Source organism: Fukomys damarensis, unplaced genomic scaffold, assembly GCF_012274545.1.
Source record: "Fukomys damarensis isolate Sample0158 unplaced genomic scaffold, DMR_v1.0_HiC HiC_scaffold_9, whole genome shotgun sequence".
In the NCBI taxonomy this organism is placed as follows: Eukaryota; Metazoa; Chordata; class Mammalia; order Rodentia; family Bathyergidae; genus Fukomys; species Fukomys damarensis.
The window spans coordinates 7,369,606-7,390,454 of NW_022900921.1; the positions used below are offsets into that span (position 1 = coordinate 7,369,606).

Consider the following 20,849-nt stretch of genomic DNA (forward strand, 5'->3'; position numbering starts at 1 on the left):
CCCCCCCCCCCCCCCCCGCAGCTCTCTCATTTACTGCTGAGGAGGAGAAAGGGGCCTGAGAGATGTCTGGGGTGTGGTCATCTGGGAAGGGAGGGTGGAGCGTCAGAAAGGAGAATGATTTTTGGTTGTTGTTGTTGTTACTCTTTAAAAGGACGACAGCATATGGACTCCAGGAAAATCACTTGCTCTTACGCAGGGAAGTGTTCATGTTAGTACTTATGCATTGTCTACAGTCTGCTGACTGTAACTGCTTGCCTGGGGATGCATGAACTAACTGGATGTATCTGTGTGCCATCATGGGTATCAATGAACGGAGAAAAGCTTATGTGCTACGTTTACTCATGTGGCACAGCAGGGGCTCCATCGTATTTAGTCCCAGTTGGCTTGTTCAAAGGACAAAATCACTGTTGCTATTTTCAAACAAAAGACAACTCTTAAATTGTACAACAAATGCTGAAAGCATCACCGCCATTAGGGCACGCACTTGATTCTACTAATAAGATCTCCTCCAAAAGCTTTGTAATCCATTTTCTTGTTGTTGTCCTTAAAAATGAATGCGCACCCTCTGGATCCGAAGTTAGAAGTGCATTACATTGGGACTGTGATTCCTGTAGGATCTGAGATAAACTTCCCGGTAAATATTCATTATAGTTCAGTCTCTACAAATAACCGGTTTTAATTCACGGAAATTGATCTCAGTTCACTTATGTGTTCACAGTAAATATATAGGTAAGCCCTGTACTCTTCTTTATTGGAACAAGAGCCTCGAGAGGCAGCTTTTCTGGGCTTTCTCTGTGGGAAAAGAATGTTTGTACCTCTTGACATTCTCAAGACCCCACATCCTTGAAGCACAAGATTCTGCCACACAAACACACAATGGTAATCCCTTATGTAACAAGTCATTGCTAGGTAGCTGGGGACATGAACGATGAAAGAAGCCAAACACTAAAATGCTACTCGCAGAAAATGAAGAGTTTTCAGGGAAAACGAATAATAAACTCTGGAGGCAAGAGAATAGTTAAATGGCATACAGGTCTTGCCGAAGATCGAAAACATCAAATCAAATAGTTACAATACAGAGAAGCCCACAAGGTCCCAGACCTAGAATTTGTCACCTTGCAGTACTTACAGGCACCCACTTCCTGAAGGCTCTGTGATGAGAGATGGAGCCCACCAGAGACAAATTAGATGTGGGCAGAAGAACACCGACTCCTAGGTGATTTGCCCAAGGGAAGGGGGAGAGAAACGCCACTGGGCTGCTTTCTCTGCCCTTAGTTGAACTGAAGGGTGCACAAGTAGAGGTTTGAGCAGAGGCATAGATGTTAGGGGCGCTGTCACGCACAAGCTGATCAGCAGAAGCTAAGCCTCAGCATCCAGTTGAGTCTATTTGAACTCATTCCTACCACTAAAAACGACAATTAGTGACTTTGGCATGGGACAAACAAGGCCTGGTCTGGGGTGGGTCCTTGAGAACTAAAACCTGTCTGGAGCCCAGACACCATGTCTCATTTCCTTTCCTCACAGGGGGACTATTTCCAAACCAGCAGTCACAGGAACATGCTGCTTTTAGATTTGCTTTGTCGCAACTCACGGAGCCCCCAAAGCTGCTCCCCCAGATTGATATTGTGAACATCAGCGACAGCTTTGAGATGACCTATAGATGTAAGTAATTGCTTCTATTTCTGAGATTTCTTTCTCGCTAGCCCAGCGAAAAGAGGGCCTGTGGGTAGGTGGTAGTGCTGCAAAAATGACTTGAGTTGTCATTTGTCTTCATAAGAGAAAGCCCTCCAAGAAACATTTGCAGAGCTTTTTGAGTGATTCCAGCAGTTGGTATTTAGATCCTGCTATGCTTCATGGAATGTGTTTGCTTTTTCACTGTCAGCTAACTTTAAATGCCAGGCTGATGGGTACTCGGGTGGACTGTCTCTCCTCCACCTTACTGAGGTTTTCTAGTTCAGCTGAGAGATCTTCACACATTGAAAACTTCTGACAGGTACAGCATGAAAGGTTCTGAGTTTAGCAGAATGTGTTTAAAATTCTTAAGCCATTTCAGTCTAAAAGGTAAAAGGAGAAAAATATTCTGATAGCCAGACCAAAAAAAGAAAAAGAAAAAGGTAGATGAGAAGTTGGATACCTGGCTTCCTACTTTTGCAAGTGACCAATAATTGCTAAAAGTGGTGCCCCAATTATTTCCAAAATGGCTCGAAGTGGCAGATTCATTAAAACATGTTTAATGAATTGTTTCAGACAAAAAAAAAAGTCTGAAAAGTTTACGCAGTTTATAAGACAGCCTTTAGGCAGAAAGGAGAACAGAAGTGACTTCACGAAAAACTGATGTATCAGTGCTATCAAAACCGAATACATTATAAAATGTGAGCAACAAACGCTATTCTGAGTTTTGCTGGCAACTAAGACTGAAAAGGAAATTCATGTTGCTGGCTGCATGATTGCTACTTTATGTCAGATGAAAGTATAAGAATTAATCAGTAGAGACATTTGCCCTCCTTGAATTAAGCTCACCTAGGAATTCACAGCAGGAAAGGGTAAGCAGAGGGGGCAAGAAAGAACAGGTGGGGAATCAAAACTAGGTTGAATTGGCACCACTGGTTTAGATTGCTACTATTGGCATGGGGACTCCGGCTGGGCTGTGGATGGTTGAAGGCACAGGCCAGGTCTTTCATCTCCTTCCTACATTCCCCACATTGCGGGATCAAAGATCTGAACTGACTAGGCTTTGAAGTCTCAAAATGAGAATTCAGAATTCTCCTTATTCCTAGGACTGCTCATAAGATGATGACATGAATGCAAGAATTACAATTATGCCAGATTGCATTTATTCGGGACTTACTATGCATCAAGAACCATGATAAGCATTTTATAGACATTTACAGCAGCATTCATTACCATTTATTAAACATTGGCCACAGTCCATGAAATGCACTAATTGCTTTTCATATGTTAGCTCCCTGAATCCTGACAGGAACGTTATGGCGAACTCTATGAAACCTCAATTTACACCTGAGGAAACTGAGGCAGCAACAGGTTATGTAACTTACAAGGTCACTTGGGAAATAAATGGTGCTCTGGTGACCTCAAGGTGCACGTTCCTGGGCACTGTGATAGGTACAGTCATCTTTATAGCAACTTAATCAGCTATTGTGTGGTTATCAAGAAGTGAAAGGGAATATTTGAGGTCTTGTAAAACAGTGGCCTGAAAAAGCAACTAAGAAGCACTGATAGATTTTCAAACCATAGTGGTAATTTTGCATAGGAATAGGCCATTGAAAAACAAAACAGAAATGCCACATTTTGGTAATGCTAAGATTAAAAATCTACTCCAATGAGTTAGTTGTTCACTACCCTTTAAAAAGTGCTAAAGTTTAACTGTTGAATATAGTTTCTGAAGCCATCCTCCTGAAAACCCAGAATAATATAGAGTAGGTATGTAACTATCGGATAACCTCCCATTCCTTTTTGTATGCCTCAGACTAGGGTCTCTGGAGATGGGATTATGTATAATCTTTTGCATATGCATAGAAGTATTAGTATATTTCCTGGAGAGAGTATCCGTAACTTTTTCAGTATTCTCAGAGGGGTTCATTACTCAAGGCTTGGTTGCTCGGAATCAAGAAGAACAAATGGCTAGCTTGTGTATTCACGGAGACATGTCTACAGCAGAGGCTGATGGAGAGAGATGTTAACTGCTTTCCAAGTGTCAAGATGTTGACTGGCAGGAAAAGATAATAAAACACAAAAGTAGAAGGAAATGTTCAAAGGCAAAATGTGGTGTTTGTAAACCATCATCTTCACAACCTATGACCCGATCCCTAACGGTCTCTTTAGCTATTCATTAGGGAGGTAGCAGTATGGCACGGTCATTGTTATCCATTACAGTCAGTGGATCTGGAATAGATGGACTGGGTTCTTGAACTTAACGCCTGTCGTATCCTAGGGTACAGCTTTCCAGGCATGCCTTCCTTGTTCATTTGGCTATTCTGTAACTGTTTCTTCAAAGCTGTGAACTGAGAGGGACTTTGGAAATGCAGAGGTGATAAAATGCTCTGGCTCTCAAGGAGCCTGCCATCCAGTGGGTGACACTTGGCATAGGGATTTTCTAAGAAGCGGTCAGGTTATTTTATGCTTAGGCTTTTAGTTTCTTGGGTAAAGGGGCTGAAGCAGTTATGGTGTAATTCCTGGCCTCCCCTGAGTAGTCTTCGTTAGCACTCATGTAAAATTAGGGATCCCTCTCTGAGTACATGCGCTGTGGTCCACGGGGGTGGGAAGACTGCACATCTGCTCTGATTCCAACTGAACAAGAACAGCAAAGGGAGTGCAGTGGTCTGGGGCAGAATGGGTTAAATAATCACGTATGGAAAACCAAATAAAGTATGCTTTTCAAATGCAATTTTGCATACTTTTAAAAAATAAGGATTGGTAATTAGCTTAAATTAACTACATCGGTCTCCAGAAAATGCCAAATATTTGTGTTTATTCCCTAATTTTTGCTGTCATTTGATTTCCCCCACCCCCGTGTATTTTGCTATTCGTTATCCTTCCACCAGAGGGTGGAGAAGGGAAGAGAGATGAAGTGTAACAGGAATAGTTCCTAGTTGCTGTTTCACAACCAGGGATTTGAAAATGAAGGTGAAGGTTACAGGGTAAAGATGTAGGAAAGATGGAAGAAAAGCTTTACTAGTATCACTAGCCAAGGGGATGGTTTGTTGTATGTTTTGCATTCAACCCTTCGGGCTCTTTTTGTCCGCCATCATTAAGGGGTAAAGTTGAACCTCCCACCCAGATGTCTTGGGATATCCTCTGAACACTCTTCTAAGCTACGAGGGCAGGGGTGGGGGAAGGTGTCCATAGAGAAGGTTATTTCCTGGCCAGATTATTCCGTCTATCTTGGTGCCTCCATGGTAGGTACAAAGAAAGAAATGAATGAAGTTCTGATTGGAGTCCCAACATCGAGTCTGTGAATTGTGGCAACTTAGGCCTTACTTTTCACTCATGAGTCTCCTTCCTCATCTGCTCATCCATTCGCTCCCTCCCTCACTCAGCAGATACAGGCTGAACATCTACACCGAGCACTGTGCCAGATGCTGGGAATGAAAGAGCTCACGCCATGTAGCCTCTTTCCTAGCGAGGCCTGGAGTTTAGCTCAGAGGTCTTTAAAATGAATTGTATGTACCCAGGGAGCTTGTTTAAAGCAAGACTCAGAGGTAGACTCACTACTGCCTCGATCAAAATATTCAAGAGCAGGCCCCAAAAGGATTTTGTAGTAAATGGTATGGGCATCACACTTTAGGAAACCCTTTTATCTAAAAGTCTTCCTTTTGTTTAGTAAGCATTTTTGAGCCCTTATCCAAACCCAGGGATGATGTTAAGTATGAGAAAAGCAGGCAAAACAGCTGCATTTCCTGCCCTAGTGAGATAGACTGTCCTATAAAGAGAAAATGCAAACATAAGGCTGTGAGTACTATTGCAGCAATTCGTATGGTGTGTTAGGGACGTTAAGGCACAGAACTGGCCTTTCAGATGGAATAGGGAATTGAGTTGTAATGCCAATCAGAAGTTTCCCAGGAAATAAAGTCAGGGCAGCAAAGGAGAAGAGGCAAGCGCCCTGTGGGCAGAGAGAATGGCTCGTGCAAGAAGAATACTTCCCCTTGTTTTGGCCCAGCCTTGACCCCCAGTGGGCTTCGCACTTGGCATTTCTCGTGTGCTGTAGAAAAGGTCGCCACATGGCCACCCACAAGCCAGTTTAGCACAGGGATGGATGCTTTGGGTCTACACTGTGCATAAGAAGTTTGGAATTTCGTATCCAAACTAGGACACGCCGTTTGGGCCTCAGGTCCACACAGCCTCAGTTTGCTGGTCTGCACAGGCCGAGCCCCACCTGCACGGCCCACTTCCCATGTAGCTCACTTATCTCATTTTCTCTACCACCTGCTGGCCCCCAGAAGCACTGAGTTTGCCCTGGGTGACTTGTCCCACTTGGTGCTTGTGTGTCTTTATAGATTTGTTCTGCCTACTGTCGATTCAGCAAGACCGTGAATATCTACGGTTTGGTGTCACATAGCACACCTGGAAATGGCCCCTCAGACAAATAAACAAGTGTCTCCAGGAGTCAGGTGATCCCGCAGCATCCCTTGGTACATGGGACAGACTCTGTCATGGACCTCCTTAAGCAGCTCAGGGGAATTCTAATGGGTCTTGAGGCCCTGGCCAGAGACAGAGGGCTTCTTGGCGCATCGTTTTCAGAGTTGCAGACTAACAGCCCATAGACTTGTTTTGTTGGACCTGTGCAATCCTTTTTAAAATGCGGCACAAAAATCCAGATTTGTGGCTTCTACCTATGGCATTAAGCAACCCTGGGCCCACACTGCTATTCAGTTTGTATTATCTAAAACCTAGAAGTGCTCCTCTCTTTTAATATAAGGCATACAAGTTTACTAAAGTCATCACTTCACTACTTCCTACGATATGCATGGCCACTGTCACTGGATCAATAGGCTAATCTGCTCACACCTGAGTTCTATCTTTTACCATCCAGTATTTTCTTAATTCATTTCAGCATTCCCTCTGTAACAAATAGCACAGGACACAAAAGAATATGGATTCTTGTTCTTTAAAAAAAACTAGTCTAAATACAGCAACAAAGAGAATCACAGCTGGTGGGTGATGAAATAAAGAAACGTTATTTTGAAGACTTACTATGTTCTAGATAGTTTACACATGCTGCCTTATTTAATTTTCATAACAATCCTTAAAGGTTATTATGTCCATTTTATAGCAGCACTACTGATACTAGGGGAGACTGTTTCTTTTTTACGTTATGCAATCAATTGGAACCTTAGTATTTGAAGCCAGTCTTGAGGTCTTTGATTCTATGTCAGATTCTTAAACTTCCTCAGTTGATGTTAAAATCTGATTTTGGCTCCTCCATTTTCACCTCTGCCCTCACTTCAAGAAATAGAGGTGTTTGATACAGGTACATGACTCTGTCGATGATTCTTATTATAATATTGATGATCATCAGCTTTTCTGTCTTTGTAAACATTTCTTCCTCTGGCTAAAGGCATCGGTGCTGCAGCATCGGTGAGATTGCTACTTTCCTCTCGGAGGCTCAGAATAAAGCAGTCATGTAAAACATTCGGAAAATGGTTAAGATTCATTTCTTTGTTCATTCATTCATTCAAAGCACTTTTATTACTGCCTTCTATGGGGCATATGTACTTTCGCTCTCCCCTCCCCTATCCCTGCAGAAAGCCTTCATTGATCCCAGAATACTTTCCCATTGAATCTACACATGACCTCAGATTCCCTTTCACCACAGTATTCTAAGCAACTAATACAAATTGGCCAGACTTGATGCAAGAGATGAAATACATTTGCTGTTACAAGGAATCACACTATAAATTGATGAAGATAAAATGTTTTAGGCATTGATTCTCCCCTTAAGGGGCCCAGGTGCTTTTAGTGGAAACAGGCATAAACAACAAAAATGTGGCATAAAGACTCAATCTCAATTCCCCCCAATTGCTCTCTCTGTCTCTCTTGCTCCCTCTGTCTCTGTCTCTCTGTCTCTCTCTCTCTCTCTCTCTCTCTCTCTCTCTCTCTCTCTTCATAAAGACTCAATCTCAATTCCCCCCAATTGCTCTCTCTGTCTCTCTTGCTCCCTCTGTCTCTGTCTCTCTCTCTCTCTCTCTCTCTCTCTCTCTCTCTCTCTCTCTCTCTCTCATACACACACACACACACACACACACACACACTTCTGTATTCAGAGGGGGGAAGAAAACTTGGTGGAGGAATCTAGATTTCATCAAACAAGGACATTTGAGCTGCAATTACAAAGGCATGCAGGACATAGATGTACCAAATTTGGTGCAGTAAAAAGTATACGCTGACCTGGAATTTAAACATATGGATTCAAAGATTAAACTATCTTCTTGAGTTGTTCAGGTATGACTTTGGAAAAGAGCCCCTGCACCTTCATGCTATTGATATAATGAAGCACATAGTCTATGAGAATCCTTCCAGAACTACATTTTTATGCTGATGGCATACGGAAGGTCCAGGGATAGAGGAAACTCTACTATAACCTTTGATTGGGAAAGGTTTCCAAACAAGCTGAGAACCCAAGCAAAGCTCTACTCCCTCCCTGCCTCTCCAAGTTGAGTAACCAGGACACATTTTGTCCACATGTGCTTGAACATCAAGCCTACTATGGGCCTCAGCAAATTTGATATTCAAAAATTCAAAATCAGAAAGCAGCCCTGGGCTCATGGAGCTAACCAGCAAGCTGGGGATGCAGATATGAGTCAAATAATTGCACAAATGACTATATCATTATAAGTTGTGACAAACGATCTGAAAGAAAGGGCCATGATTCTATGAAAGCATATTTTACAAAGGAACCCCCTCTAGGCAGGGGCATGAATAGGCATTCAAGCTCACAACGAGAACTTTTGCTGATGTAGTGCTGGGAACAGGAGGAAGATTCTAGGAGCTTCCTCGGCAGAAGCCTGGTACAGGCAACAGGGGAAAGTGTGAGTCTGAAAGAGATGGCAAGCACCCGTGCTCGCTGTGGATGTTAAACCACAGGAAACCCACTGAAAAGTATTCAGCAGAAAAGCACCATGTTTAGAGTTTTGTTTTCTCAACAGGAATTAGATGCTTGAGAGCACTCTGTCACATTCACGTTGCCTGGAGACCCTGGGCTTGCTTGGCAATGGCTTGCATTCCTTTATTTCTCTCACCAGTTTGGGATGGAGTCTGGCAGATGGGCAGAGGGTAAGGACAGATGCCGGGGAAGGGAAGCTGATGGTGGCGTCTGGGTGAGATGCTGTTGTGGGATGTGGCTGTGTGTGCCCGTGGGTGTCTCTGGAGATACCAGAGGAGTCTGACTCCCGGCAGGGCCTGAGTTTCCATGACTCTGTCTGCAGCAGGGAATCATCTGGTTCCCCCACTCATCTCATCACCAGGCACACGTATGCAAAGGAATCGTGGCTATCGGTCATATGGGACTCTACAGCTCATATTAATACTTCTGCTTTCCTTCACTTGGACCTACAAACTGCCTGGGAATTCTAGCCTCTGGTCAGGAACTTTCTCATGTTTATACTTTCCTCTGCCTGATTCCTCTGTACCATCCTCATAGCAATCATCAGTGTTCCACCCTAGGTTTCATCACCTAACCCTTGCCTCATCTTCCCGACTACACTAAGCAACTTAAGGCTAACGGCCTTGTTTTCTTCGACTTCCTCTTAGTCTCCACCACAGAGCAGGGTCCAGCGGTACTAAGTGAATGAATGAACAAATCAATGAATCAATGAAAGTTGCAAATTACATACCACCAACGGTGTCGACAAGAATAATCTTGAGCGATTGCTTTTTCATTCAGACTTAGACACTATGAGTTCCAGCAGACTGTGCTCTAAGTTCCTAGGGATGGGTATTATAGTGAAGCCGGAGAGTGATAAGGGTGAAATCCAGACGTAAGTCAAATTGAAAGCTGATTCCAACTCTGTGAACTGCGGTCACAAAGGGCCCTTACAGAGGGTTAAGCTTCCATGTCCTAAACACAGAGTTTCCAGTCCATAGCTTGGTTCTGCCATTGATGCATCAGCCTTGCAAGGGTAATGCAAGGTGAGTCACTTTTGAACCCCAGTTTCTTTCAACCATGAGACAGAGGAATGGGGAGGACGGAGAGGAGCGGGGAAGGGGTCGAAAAAGAACTGAGCGGTGTTATGTACAACTACCAACTTCCCACAGTGCAACCATTATGTAAGGCAAAGATGTACTAATAAAGAAAGAAGGTAATAGTAAGATTAACCATACATAGTTATGGTGAGAAGGACCGAGTGACGGTTTTAAGTCAACTTTCCAGTCAATAAAACACCATGATGTATGAACTTTTACTCTCTACTTTTTGTAGAGGAGGAAATTCTTAGGAAGCTCAAGGGCTTTGAGTGTTTCTTGTTCCATCCCTAGACACACAGGCTGGGAGGGCTTTCCAGATTCCACTGCCTTCATGCGGGTCTCCTCCAGTGACAGCGGCCCTCCTCCCTTGGGTCTGTGTATACTTTCTCTGTTCCTCCTATAGCCCTCTCCACTTCTCAGGAGCTTGTACTGAATCGTACCAGCCTCAGCTGAAGCGTGCAGACCCCTGGGGTTATTGGACATCTCTTTCCATCTCGACCTGCCCCTGTGATGTTGGTGGGTCCTTGCCTGCTGTCCAAAGAACACAAGGGAGCTCTAGGTCCATCTCTCTAAGGGCGCAGTCAGAACTAGAATTCATGAGGCAGCAGGAATCTAATGGAATTGACAGCCAGTAGTTAAGACTGTTTTGGGATGTTCATTATGTGAAACCTCAAGGATGGAAATAACTTTTTGACGATAGTTATCATTGTGTGTACATAAGTAAAAATGTCATATAGAAAACCATGGAAACACAGACACCACACAAGACTTAGGTAATTATAAGACTAAAGATAAATTTCTTATTTCTTCTGACCATATTAACTTAAAAATTAATAGATTTATTTATATTTTATTTGTAATATAACTTTTATTTAGTATTACATTTATGCTACTTTAACTATTTCACATTAATTTTAATGACGTTTTTAAGCCCACTGTACATCTATACTTTAATCTATATAAGCCACATCCTGTTATAGGATGTGTAGTTTATTTGGAAATTTTCTCTTTAAAAAAAGTGCTATGATTATTATGCTAATATTTTTTAAAGATTTGCATATGTTTTTCTGACTTTAAGAGCATTTTTAGATCCAAAGAATAATTTTCAAGATATTTAGTAGTTTAATTAGTGTATGCAGGATTTGAGATAACTTACTCTTTGCCAACTCTGACAAAAACTTGCTGTATGACCTTGCTAAGTCTTTGTGTCCAGTTAGTCTGCAGATATATAACTATGGGTTTATAACACTAGCTTCTTGGGGTTATTAAAAAGCAAATGCCATTACTTACATGAAAGAGCTTTGAAAAATCAGAAGTGCTAGGCAAATGTAGGGTAATATAATTAACCAGGCTTCTTATCTATTAACATAAATGCACCATAAATACAATGTGACTAATTAATCTTTAGTGTTTTCCTATGAGGGTGGTCATTATCTATGAATAAATCTATTTTGTGGATGGAGAAAATTGAAGTCCTAAAGCTAGGTTTATCCCGGGTCCAAATATATAGCAATACTAAATCTGAAAGCATTTTTTTTTTTCACTTATGATTCAATCTACAAGAATGGACTCAGTTTTGTAGGTCACACAGTGCCTGTGGCTTAAGAAATCATTGTTTATAGGGACAAAAGGTCAACCCCATTTTGGCAAAAAGCAGTCAGAACTCTTTAGTAGCAAGTCATAGAAACCTAATTACCTGCATAGTTCTGATTAGGGATATAGCTGAATTCTAGGATTTGAATTATGCATCAAAACTGAGACTTAGATTTAGGCTTTCTCTAATTTTCCTTACTGTCTGTCTGGCACATTTGTGCTACACGTGCAAGTCCAGTATTGCCAGTCTTCACCTTCCCAGCTCAGGGTCCCCTGGAGAAGGAACTTCTCTTTCTTATCATGTGTGCAGAAGTCCTGGGACTCACGTCACTGAATAAAACCGAGGCCACGTGCCCCATTCAGAATGTAACAAAGTGGTCAGAATTCTGTAGTCTTTTTGGTCCATCAAATGTTCTTTCGCAGAACTTGAGGTAGTGAGAAGGACCAAATGATTATCCACGCAAACTATATGGACATTGGGAAGGATTAGTTTCCCCAAAGGAAATCAGAGTCCCATCTCCAAATGAAGGGAGGCTGGATGCTCAGTAGACAAAATAACATTGTTGTCTTTCCATTGCCCAACTCTTTAGAAGGAAAAATTTAGAGGCTGAAGAAAAACCAATGCAGAATGAGGGTCACCATGCTAAGGCCAGAGCAGCCACCACGAGAAGCACACAAGGGATTCTGGTGGGTAAGGCCAGATCAGAGAAGCAAGGCAGGCAAAAGGTTTGAAATTCAGGCTGATGGATTTATTGGAGCTATGAAAAGTCTCTGTTAATCTCTGCCCAGCCAGAGCCAACCGATGCTTGTGAAACAGTCTTAGAAGGTACTGTCAGTGCACATAGATGGGCCTGGGGGTGGCGCCTCCAGACCATCTGACAGTGGGATGGGCCTTCAGTCCTAAGATACCTGACGGTACCGAGCTACCTATACTCTCTCCCGGTGACCAAGGCACTTCATGCTCCAGTCACTCAAGCTATTGTACACAAACTCTTTAACCACCCCAGTGGGAATCTTGGCTGCAAATCTGATAAACCCACACCACCAGATGGTAGGTTCTTCTAATTCATTCCATCCCCTCTGGTTCTTGGCAGGAATGAAACCTTCCCCGTGCCTGATGAGGCGGGACGGGGGAGCCAGAATCAAATGAAAGAGGCCTTAACCTCCGTTAAACAGGCAGTGCTCTTAAGCTGGTTCCTGTCCATCGTGAACAGAGCGGCATAGTTCTTTCACATTAGGTTATGGATTTACAATGGATGGAGATTCTAAAACTAACACTGATGAGGCACAGGGTTGTAATGGCTGAAAAGTGGTATAGCTAAAAAGGTCAAGTGACATTCATTTAGTCAATCACTGACATTTATGGAGCACTGTGGGAGATGGGATTATTATTTGACAATTCTCCATGGGAATACTTCCCCAATGCATTACTATTATGTTTCATCATGTAACTTGCTTTGGCATTTTGGATACTGACAGGCAAGTTTCAAGCAGAAGCTACGAGAATAAACATGCCCCAGAGACACTGCTAAGACACCCTGAAGACAGGGAAATATAAGCAGCAATTATGTCCAGAAAACCAGCAAGCTACAGTCTCAAGCAGAGCTGTCCCACCTGACTTGCTGACCCAGGAATATCAGAGGAAAAGCTGTATGTGAATCTGGTGCTGCTTTGTGCTATAGCAATAACTGACCAGGATAGGCAACCACTGTATATTCCACACTTAGTCGTGGAGAAACACTGGAGAATGATACCACCCTTGTCTCTGTGAAGCATGTATTCTAGTTAGGGAGACAGACAATAAATACATTTACAAATGTTAAGAAAATATCATTACCAGGATCCGAAAGAAAATAGCATAAGACAACACAGTCGTTATGGTAGAGAAAATCACCTGCTTTAGGTGAGGTGCGCGAACAAGGTTTCTACAAGGAAGTCGATTTTTAACTCAGACATAAACATTGAAAAAGAGTAAGCTGCCCTGTGGAATGTAAAAAGCCAGCCCCATGGGCAATTTTTATTCAGAATCTCAGTCTAGAGAGGGGAGAAGAGGTACCCCAGATAACACCCTGTAAACTGGGTCACTTGGCCATCTTAGAGCATGCACTGGCTTCTCTCTACTCTGTCAAATTTGAAAATGAAGGGCTAGCAAAGATGTACTTGCTGCCAAAGCTGGATGGCCAAAGGTTTCAGAAGCCACTGAGCCTGGCAGGCAGAGGGTGAAGTTCCTAGAGCATTCCCAACAGAGAGGTGAGGGAACTGGCTGTGCTTCTCGTCATGGTTCCAGTAGGGTCGAGAGTATCTGTTTACACGGATAAGTGTGTGTGTCTGTGTGTGTGTGTTCATTCTTTCATAAAGAAGGAATTAGATGACTTCTAGATCCCTTTCCAAGTGTGTAATTATAAAAACAAGTCTGAGATTTAAATTATTTGTGAAGGAAATGGTACATGGAAGGACTTCATCTTAGCTCTATGCCAAACTCCATTTGCTAATTGATGTATCTAAATAGGAAAGAGTCTCTTTTGAGCAAACAGGGTTAGGTCCAGTGTCTCTTACTTATCTGGGAAAGGCCATGGAGGTGTTATAGCCTCAAGGGAGGGCAGAAATATCTGATTATGAGAGCTCTCTGTCTAGTCTTCCTTCCAGACACTGAGAAGCAGAATTGGGGTGGAAGGGTTGTAAGGGTCCACATGCAGTTAAGTCCAGGTACTTCATCAGCAGTTGAAAGCTGCTTAATTGGGACTTCATTGACTTGCTCTTCTTCCTTCCTCTGATCATTCAGAAGCCCCTCACATATACTTTCTCCTCTCTTTACCCTAATGACCACTTCTTGGGGTATGGATGGATTTCTCAGTAGCAAATCCCATTCTATCCTTGTGTCTGGTAGCCTGAGGCCAAAAGAAGTCTTCACGCCCTTCACCAGGTACCCAAGCTTTGTAAGGCTGTGTTCTACCCACCTCGTCTACTAGGGTTTCTCTGATTACGGACTCTTTCAACTCCTTTTCCCACCCATGTGTCTGCCCTTTCCTCAAGATTCTGGACTCTACATTTTTAGTTCAACATATCAATACCAAAACTGGGCATCTGCCCTGTAAAATTCATTGCCCTGCTTTACTCTATTTCTGGTGAGTCACGTGGGCTCGAAATAGGAGTGTCTGGCTCATGTGCTGAGGCCCTGTCACACTCTCCACCTGCAACATGCGATATGTTGGTTCCATCCCTACTCTGACTTTTGAAACTGTCCCTGTTTTTCTTATTTTTTCAATGGAGTACGGCTTTAGCTTTCTGCCTAGTCACCCTACAGCATAATCCACTCCCTTCACAGCTGGTAGATCAATTTCTTGAAGACTACTTCCGGTCCTGAACCTTACTTATCCCAAAAAATCATTGGTGGCAACCCTCCTTACTATATCATACTATAATACTTGATGCCATGATCTCAGTCTGCTTCCTTCTTCAGACATATCTAACTGTACACTGTGTGTTCCAGCTAACCCAGGTAATCCAGAGTCCTCACAAGTATATTTCTCAGTCTCTCACCGTTTTGCTTTTATTCACACTACCGCCTCCACCTAGCAAAGTCCTCGCCACCAACTGCTAACAGTTCATCCAATTATTTGGCTAATATTTACTCCACATCCCCTCTCTGGGCATACAGCAGAAAATAAAATCCACAAAGTCCTGGTCTTCTCAGGGTGGAGATTCTGGGGAAAGCGAATATAATGATGTAGGATACATATTAAATGTTACAAACATAGCCACCGGTCTTAAGATGAAGAGGAAGCTAGAGAGTCAGTTCTCATTGGTTCCATCAAAACTGTTTATAGGCAGGAATGAAAACTTTCCCGTATTTTAAGAGGAAGACAAGGGCATCCACAACTGTATGAAGGTTTAACCTCTGCTAAACAAGTGAAGCTCTTAAGAGAGAGACATTAGATGGATGGTCAGGGGAGACTTCTCTGAACAGGTGATGTTTTAATCGAGCCTTGTTAGAACTGACAGGACTTTGTATAGGGACGGGAGCCATCCTGTATCTGTGCTGTTTAATTGGGCGCTAACTGGTTACATATGCCCATTACACATTTGAAATCTGTAGTAAGACTAAGTAAATTAAATCGCTAAGATTATTTAATTTTAATTTAAGTAGCTATATGGGGCTAGTGACTATCACATCAGCACAGATCTCGACTCTGAAATTTTCCAGGAAAAAAGAAGATGAAGTCTCCTGGCTTTAAAAATATGAGTTTATACATTTGAAAAACCAGAAAGATAGTGTGAAAGCATTCCAAGGAAAAGAGTTAGACAGGTATTTTTGTAAGCCAGGATAAGAAATTGAAATTGATTTTAAATCCAATAAAATTATTATTGGGCTTTAAACTTGTGGACAGATTATATGATTTAATTTTTAAAAGATAATCACAACTCCCCATGGAGAAGGGAGAAGTAAAAAAAAAAAAAAAAAAAAAAAAAAAAAAAAAAAAAAAAAAAAAAAAAAATGGATGGGAAAATACTTTGTATGAGCCAGTTTTTTTTTTCTGAGTAACAAATAATTTCAAAATTTCAGTGGTTTATAAGCAAACCTTTTTTTATTTTCAATGATCATAGTCTTCCGATGAGCTAGCTCATCTGGCACCTGTTCTAGGCTGGATCTGCTGGACTCCAGGAGGATTTAGGTCTGTCTTGTGTGTCTTCGAGGAGTGACAGTCAGGAGGCAGCTACAAAAAGATTCACTCCTCCCATGGGGATCACAGGGGTTCCAGAAGCTCTGTCTCCCCATGCAAACATATTTGTATCCTCTGCTGTGTCATGCTCTGTAGTACTCCACTGGTCCGAGTAAGTCATACTGGTGAAAGAGAAAAATATACACTGCCTTCTATGAAAAATGATGAAGTCCCATGGCAAAGGGAATAATGTATAACTCTCTAGAAATAATCCACTGTACTGCAGAGGAGATTCACCACAACGAGGCTCCTGGAGCAGTCTAGATGTCAGATGATGGCATCTTGGACAATAAAAGAGGTTATGTGATCAGCTATTATCCCTGTGCTGTGGACCTGCTCCTCAATCCTTCAGCAAGAACCCATTTCTTTTTCCTTTATTTTACTAGCTACCTTTTTTGTACTATTTTTATTGACCCTTTGCACTCTCTACCTTCTGTTTTTGAGGAAAGACCTTTCTACTACTGAGACCCTCTCAGCTCTTTGAGGACAGGCGGCTAAGAAAATATGTGTTTGCGTAGGACAGCTGCCCGGTAAACCTCTCCAGAGTGGTGTGGCAGCTGGGAGGAAGGACTTCTCCTTGCCTAACTTGGGATCCTGAGGGGTCTTTATAAATTACCCTCTCAAAACCCTGGTTTCTTATTTTGTGAAGTGGCGATAACTTTTTCCTCTTGGCGTAGTGGGTATTGAAGGAAATAAACTTGGAAAGTGCTTAGCATAAGACCTGGTGTAAAGTAAGTGCCCAATATGGGGGCAGTATTATTTGTCCAGTTTAATTGTCTGTGATGACAAGCTTCTTTCGAAATGCTCTCCAGGGTCTTCACCAAAAAATCCAGCTCAGTATTATTTGTCCAGTTTAATTGTCTGTGATGACAAGCTTCTTTCGAAATGCTCTCCAGGGTAATGTTCTTGTTGAAATGAGGGACGTGGAACAGCAAAATGCCCTGAATGGGATTTTGTCATTTAGCTAGGAAATATCAAGATCTAAAGTTCCTTTGATCTGAAAACAACAGTAACAACAAACCCCAAAATAGAGCCACTTGGCCACTTGTTTCCTTTTACCACCTGCCAGGAGTGTTCTCATTAGTTCTCCAGGTCTTGCTTAGAGTCAGTTGCCTTAAATAATACAATAAAATTTAAAATTTATCCTGCACTTATTTGGAGATGACAGGTAAATACACTGAATGCAGCCAAATATACAGCTAATTCTGCTGGAGCTCAATACAGGGCCACGTTGACTAATGTGCTTGAGGAATGAACTGCTTATAGAAAATGAAAGCTAGGGTACGTGGATTAATCAGAACCTGGCTTGTTAAAAACATCTGCAATTGAGACAAGTTCTGGAATGTATATTTTGGGTTTTTTTTTTTTTTTGCCTCAGTGAGATTACTGATTCTAGTTTAATGTCTCTTTGCTCACAAATGTTCGGCAGGTCCGGCGGGAACCGTGAACAGAGATGGTTTGGGATTGTATGGGTTAAACTCTTTTTTGGCTATGAAAGTGGTGAGGAGTACACATAGTGATTTTAGAGATTTGCATGAGGTTTTTAGAGAGCCCTGGCAGACACATTTGAAATGTAGGCTGGCTTCAGACTAGGGAAGGCTTTGAAAACCAGGAAAATATATTCAAGACACAGAATAACAAGGTTTTATACCCATATTCCAAAATCCTTCTTTATACCCAAAAAAGGATGGTTTTATCGAGTAGTTACTAGAATAATCCTTGGCAAGAACAAAGTTATAAAGCTACCTGGTGTCTAATGACACAGAACATCCACATATCTTCACAAGAGGCCCCATAGGGGATCTATCTTCCTAAACCACCTTAGGAGCCATCTCACTGATGCGGGCTTCCTGTTAGAAGTCTGTTGCTCTAAACTCTATCTGGTGGCACATGCCTAGTCTCAGAACGCTGCAGCAGAAGAAGGATCCCAAGTTCAAGCCCAGCTCGAGCAATCTGATGACTTAGAGAGAGAGACCCTGACTCAAAGTAAGAAAATAGACAGCTAGAGATGTAGCTCAGTAAGAAAGCCAAGGGTTCAATTTTCAGTACGACAAAAAACAAACAAACAGGGCCAGGGATTTAGCTCAGTGGTGCCGCCACCTGCCTCGCAAGCGCAAGGACCCAAATTCGATCCCCAGTAGCAGAAAAGAAAAAGAAAAAGAAACAAAGCACCCTCTGATACTCAGCATATTAACAGGTTTTCTTTGGGATGTGAGTGATGACACCAGGTTACAGGGTCACAAATCTAGTTCATGATGTGTAAAACAAAATAGGGGGTTCCCATTCTTCAGGATTTTGAGAGACTTTTGATATGTTAATGTGTCTTGTTAATTTCTAAAAAGTGGGTGCAGTACATATTTTCCAAACTCAATAGTCCCTCCTTTTGTTGAATTGTCTGTTAATATCCAGAGATCCCATGCCGAGTTTAATCTTATTTTGGCAAAACGAAGCCCAGGGAGTACAAGGGACTCATCTGCGGTCACTCAGTGGCTGGGTCGTGATTCTACTACAAGACTTCTGACCACCAGGCAGGGCCTCCTGGCACTCTTCTGGGCTCGCCATCAATTTCTGGAGCCCGTCCTCTGAACACTTTTCCCCAGCACACGGCATTGCCAATGGTTTCACAAGAACTGGCACTCTCGGCAGGACACTTGCCAACTTGGCTCACCCAGCCTCACTGCTCTGCTTTGTTTCTTTTTGGTCCCACATAGCCAGTTCTGGGTAAGTTACTTTCCACCATCCGCCCAGGAAATACCACCCAGAACCTGCACTGTACTAAGAAAAAGGCCCCACATCGATTTTTAAAAAGAGGTAGCTTGGAATGATTATCTTCAATGCGACACACACAGTTAATATAAATAAAGAAAGAGCCAAGTTGCTCGGCAAGGCTGAGGTGGAGATAGCCTGAGGCATCAAAATCCATTTTGCCCTAGGCCTTTATGTGAAGGAACCAAATCAATTCTTGGAGATATTACAAAGAAACAGTGCAGATAGACAAAGGTATGGAAAGCATTTCTAGTGAAGGATGAACAGAGGATCTGAGAAGAAAGGCTAAGTAAATATACCAATCTTCGTACCCGAACTTCTAAACAGCCATCTTGGACAAAGACTGCATCTATTATCTGTGGCTCAAGAAGCCAAAACAAGGACCAGTCAGTGGAAAGCCTTGCTGGACAGATTTTGGTTTAAAATGGTGAAGCCTGTTCTACTTATGAGGCCTGGCTGGCAATGGTGAAGGCTCCGTTTCTGGTTCTGGATGTTTCCCAGTCTGCGTGGTGAACTGGCTCTTCCCAGAAGTGCCTACTCTCTGCCTCCTTTCATTTCCTGGATTACTGCATGCTTGTAGCACTGCTGTTAGAAAGTCACCCCTTGGATTCAAACTTGCCCTCTCCAACATCCATTGACCAAGCCCATCTTTTTGAGCAAAGCATTAAATCCATGGGCTGGTGCTACCGGTTGAACTGTGTCCTTCCAGAGTTCGTAGGCTGGAGCTTTAACCCCTAATGTAATGGCATTTGGACAGCAGCAACTTTGGGACATAATCTGGTTTAGGTGAGGTCATGAAGGTGGGGCCTCATGATGGAATCAGCAGCCTTGCAAGAGACACAAAGAGCTTGCACTCTATTTCTCTGTGCAGTGGCAGCAGGCCGGGTGAATTCAGAGTGAGGGCAAAGCTGTGTGCAAGCCAGGGAGAGAGCCCGACCCAGAGCCCTACCATGCTGGCTCACTCACTGGTATCAGACTTTTAGCCTCCAGAACTGTGAGAAAGTGAATTTCTGTTATTTAAGCTACCCATTCTAAAGTCGTTTGATATGGCAGGTTAAGCTGAGTAATAAATACAACTAGTAATTGGGGTGTTTTCGCCATAAAAAGTGAAATTATATTGACGGCGGGCAGGAAGCAAAGGAAGCTTAAGCAAAAGGGTGGAGGGGGTGCATCTGGGAACTGGAGGAAATCCTATAGACGAGACCTAGGACTCTGACAGTTCTGCTGAAGGCTGGCCGTGTGCCCAGCTTCCTCCTACTTCTCTGCATCTCACTAGACCAAGAAAATATGCACATCTGTTATCCACAAATACGCCGAATTCCCCCGCCAACGCAGATCCCCAGGAAAACCTAACACGAGCAGAACAGAGGAAGCGAGGCATAGGGGTTGTGGCACTTTTCAGGGGGAGCGCTGATTACTCTGACACGCTCTGTCTTGGTCTCTTAATTTGCCCTGAGTCAGTGAGCCAGAGTGCGGCCCAGAGACAAGACGGAAATGGGACCGGGAGGCTCACTCCCAGGTGCTGTGCCTGATTTGCCTGTGGTGTTGGGCAGCTCCCCGGTCCTGTCTTTGTCTCCTTCCCCCGCCATGACTCTAACCACTCCCACCATCTCCCTTCCCCACTGTATGCCTGTTGGGCAGAGATCATAAAGAACAGTGGTCATGAACCCACATTATGATGCCAAATGTCACACGAATGCTACACCTCTTACCTGCCAGGCACTGAGCAAAATTACCTCTCTCTGACTCGCTGTTTTCATAGCTGTCAAGTGAGGCTGATGACGGCCCTGATCTCCAGTGAATGGTCTTATTTATGCATGGAAAGATAAACTGAAATGCTGCGCACAGGGTCTAGTGATACCCAGAAAATACCAGCTTTACTTTGCTTCCATGGTGTGTTTCCGTCTCCCCAAAGGAGCTCGCTGTCACACACCACCAGCCTTTGAAACTCCTACTCATCCTTCATGACACAGATGAAAATCCATGGCACCCGGGAGAGACCTCACTGGTGCAAGTGCTGAGCACCACAGTCCCCAGGGGCAACTCCGTGGCTTTCTGCACTGACTGCTC

The 20,849-nt window shown here is 43.0% G+C and overlaps 1 protein-coding gene across 4 annotated transcripts in view; it reads left to right on the forward strand.

The window, feature by feature from the left end:
• Positions 1 to 20,849, forward strand: part of Gria1 (glutamate ionotropic receptor AMPA type subunit 1) — a 303,361-nt gene that overhangs the window by 2,100 nt on the left and 280,412 nt on the right. For 3 of the 4 annotated variants that reach the window (XM_033761584.1, XM_010639694.2, XM_010639693.2), the window contains exon 2: positions 1,525 to 1,662. In XM_033761584.1, the coding sequence (XP_033617475.1) occupies positions 1,525 to 1,662 (138 nt within the window). Of the gene's footprint in view, positions 1 to 916; positions 1,217 to 1,524; positions 1,663 to 20,849 lie in introns of those variants that run through there. The other variant, XM_033761583.1, reaches the window with a different exon arrangement.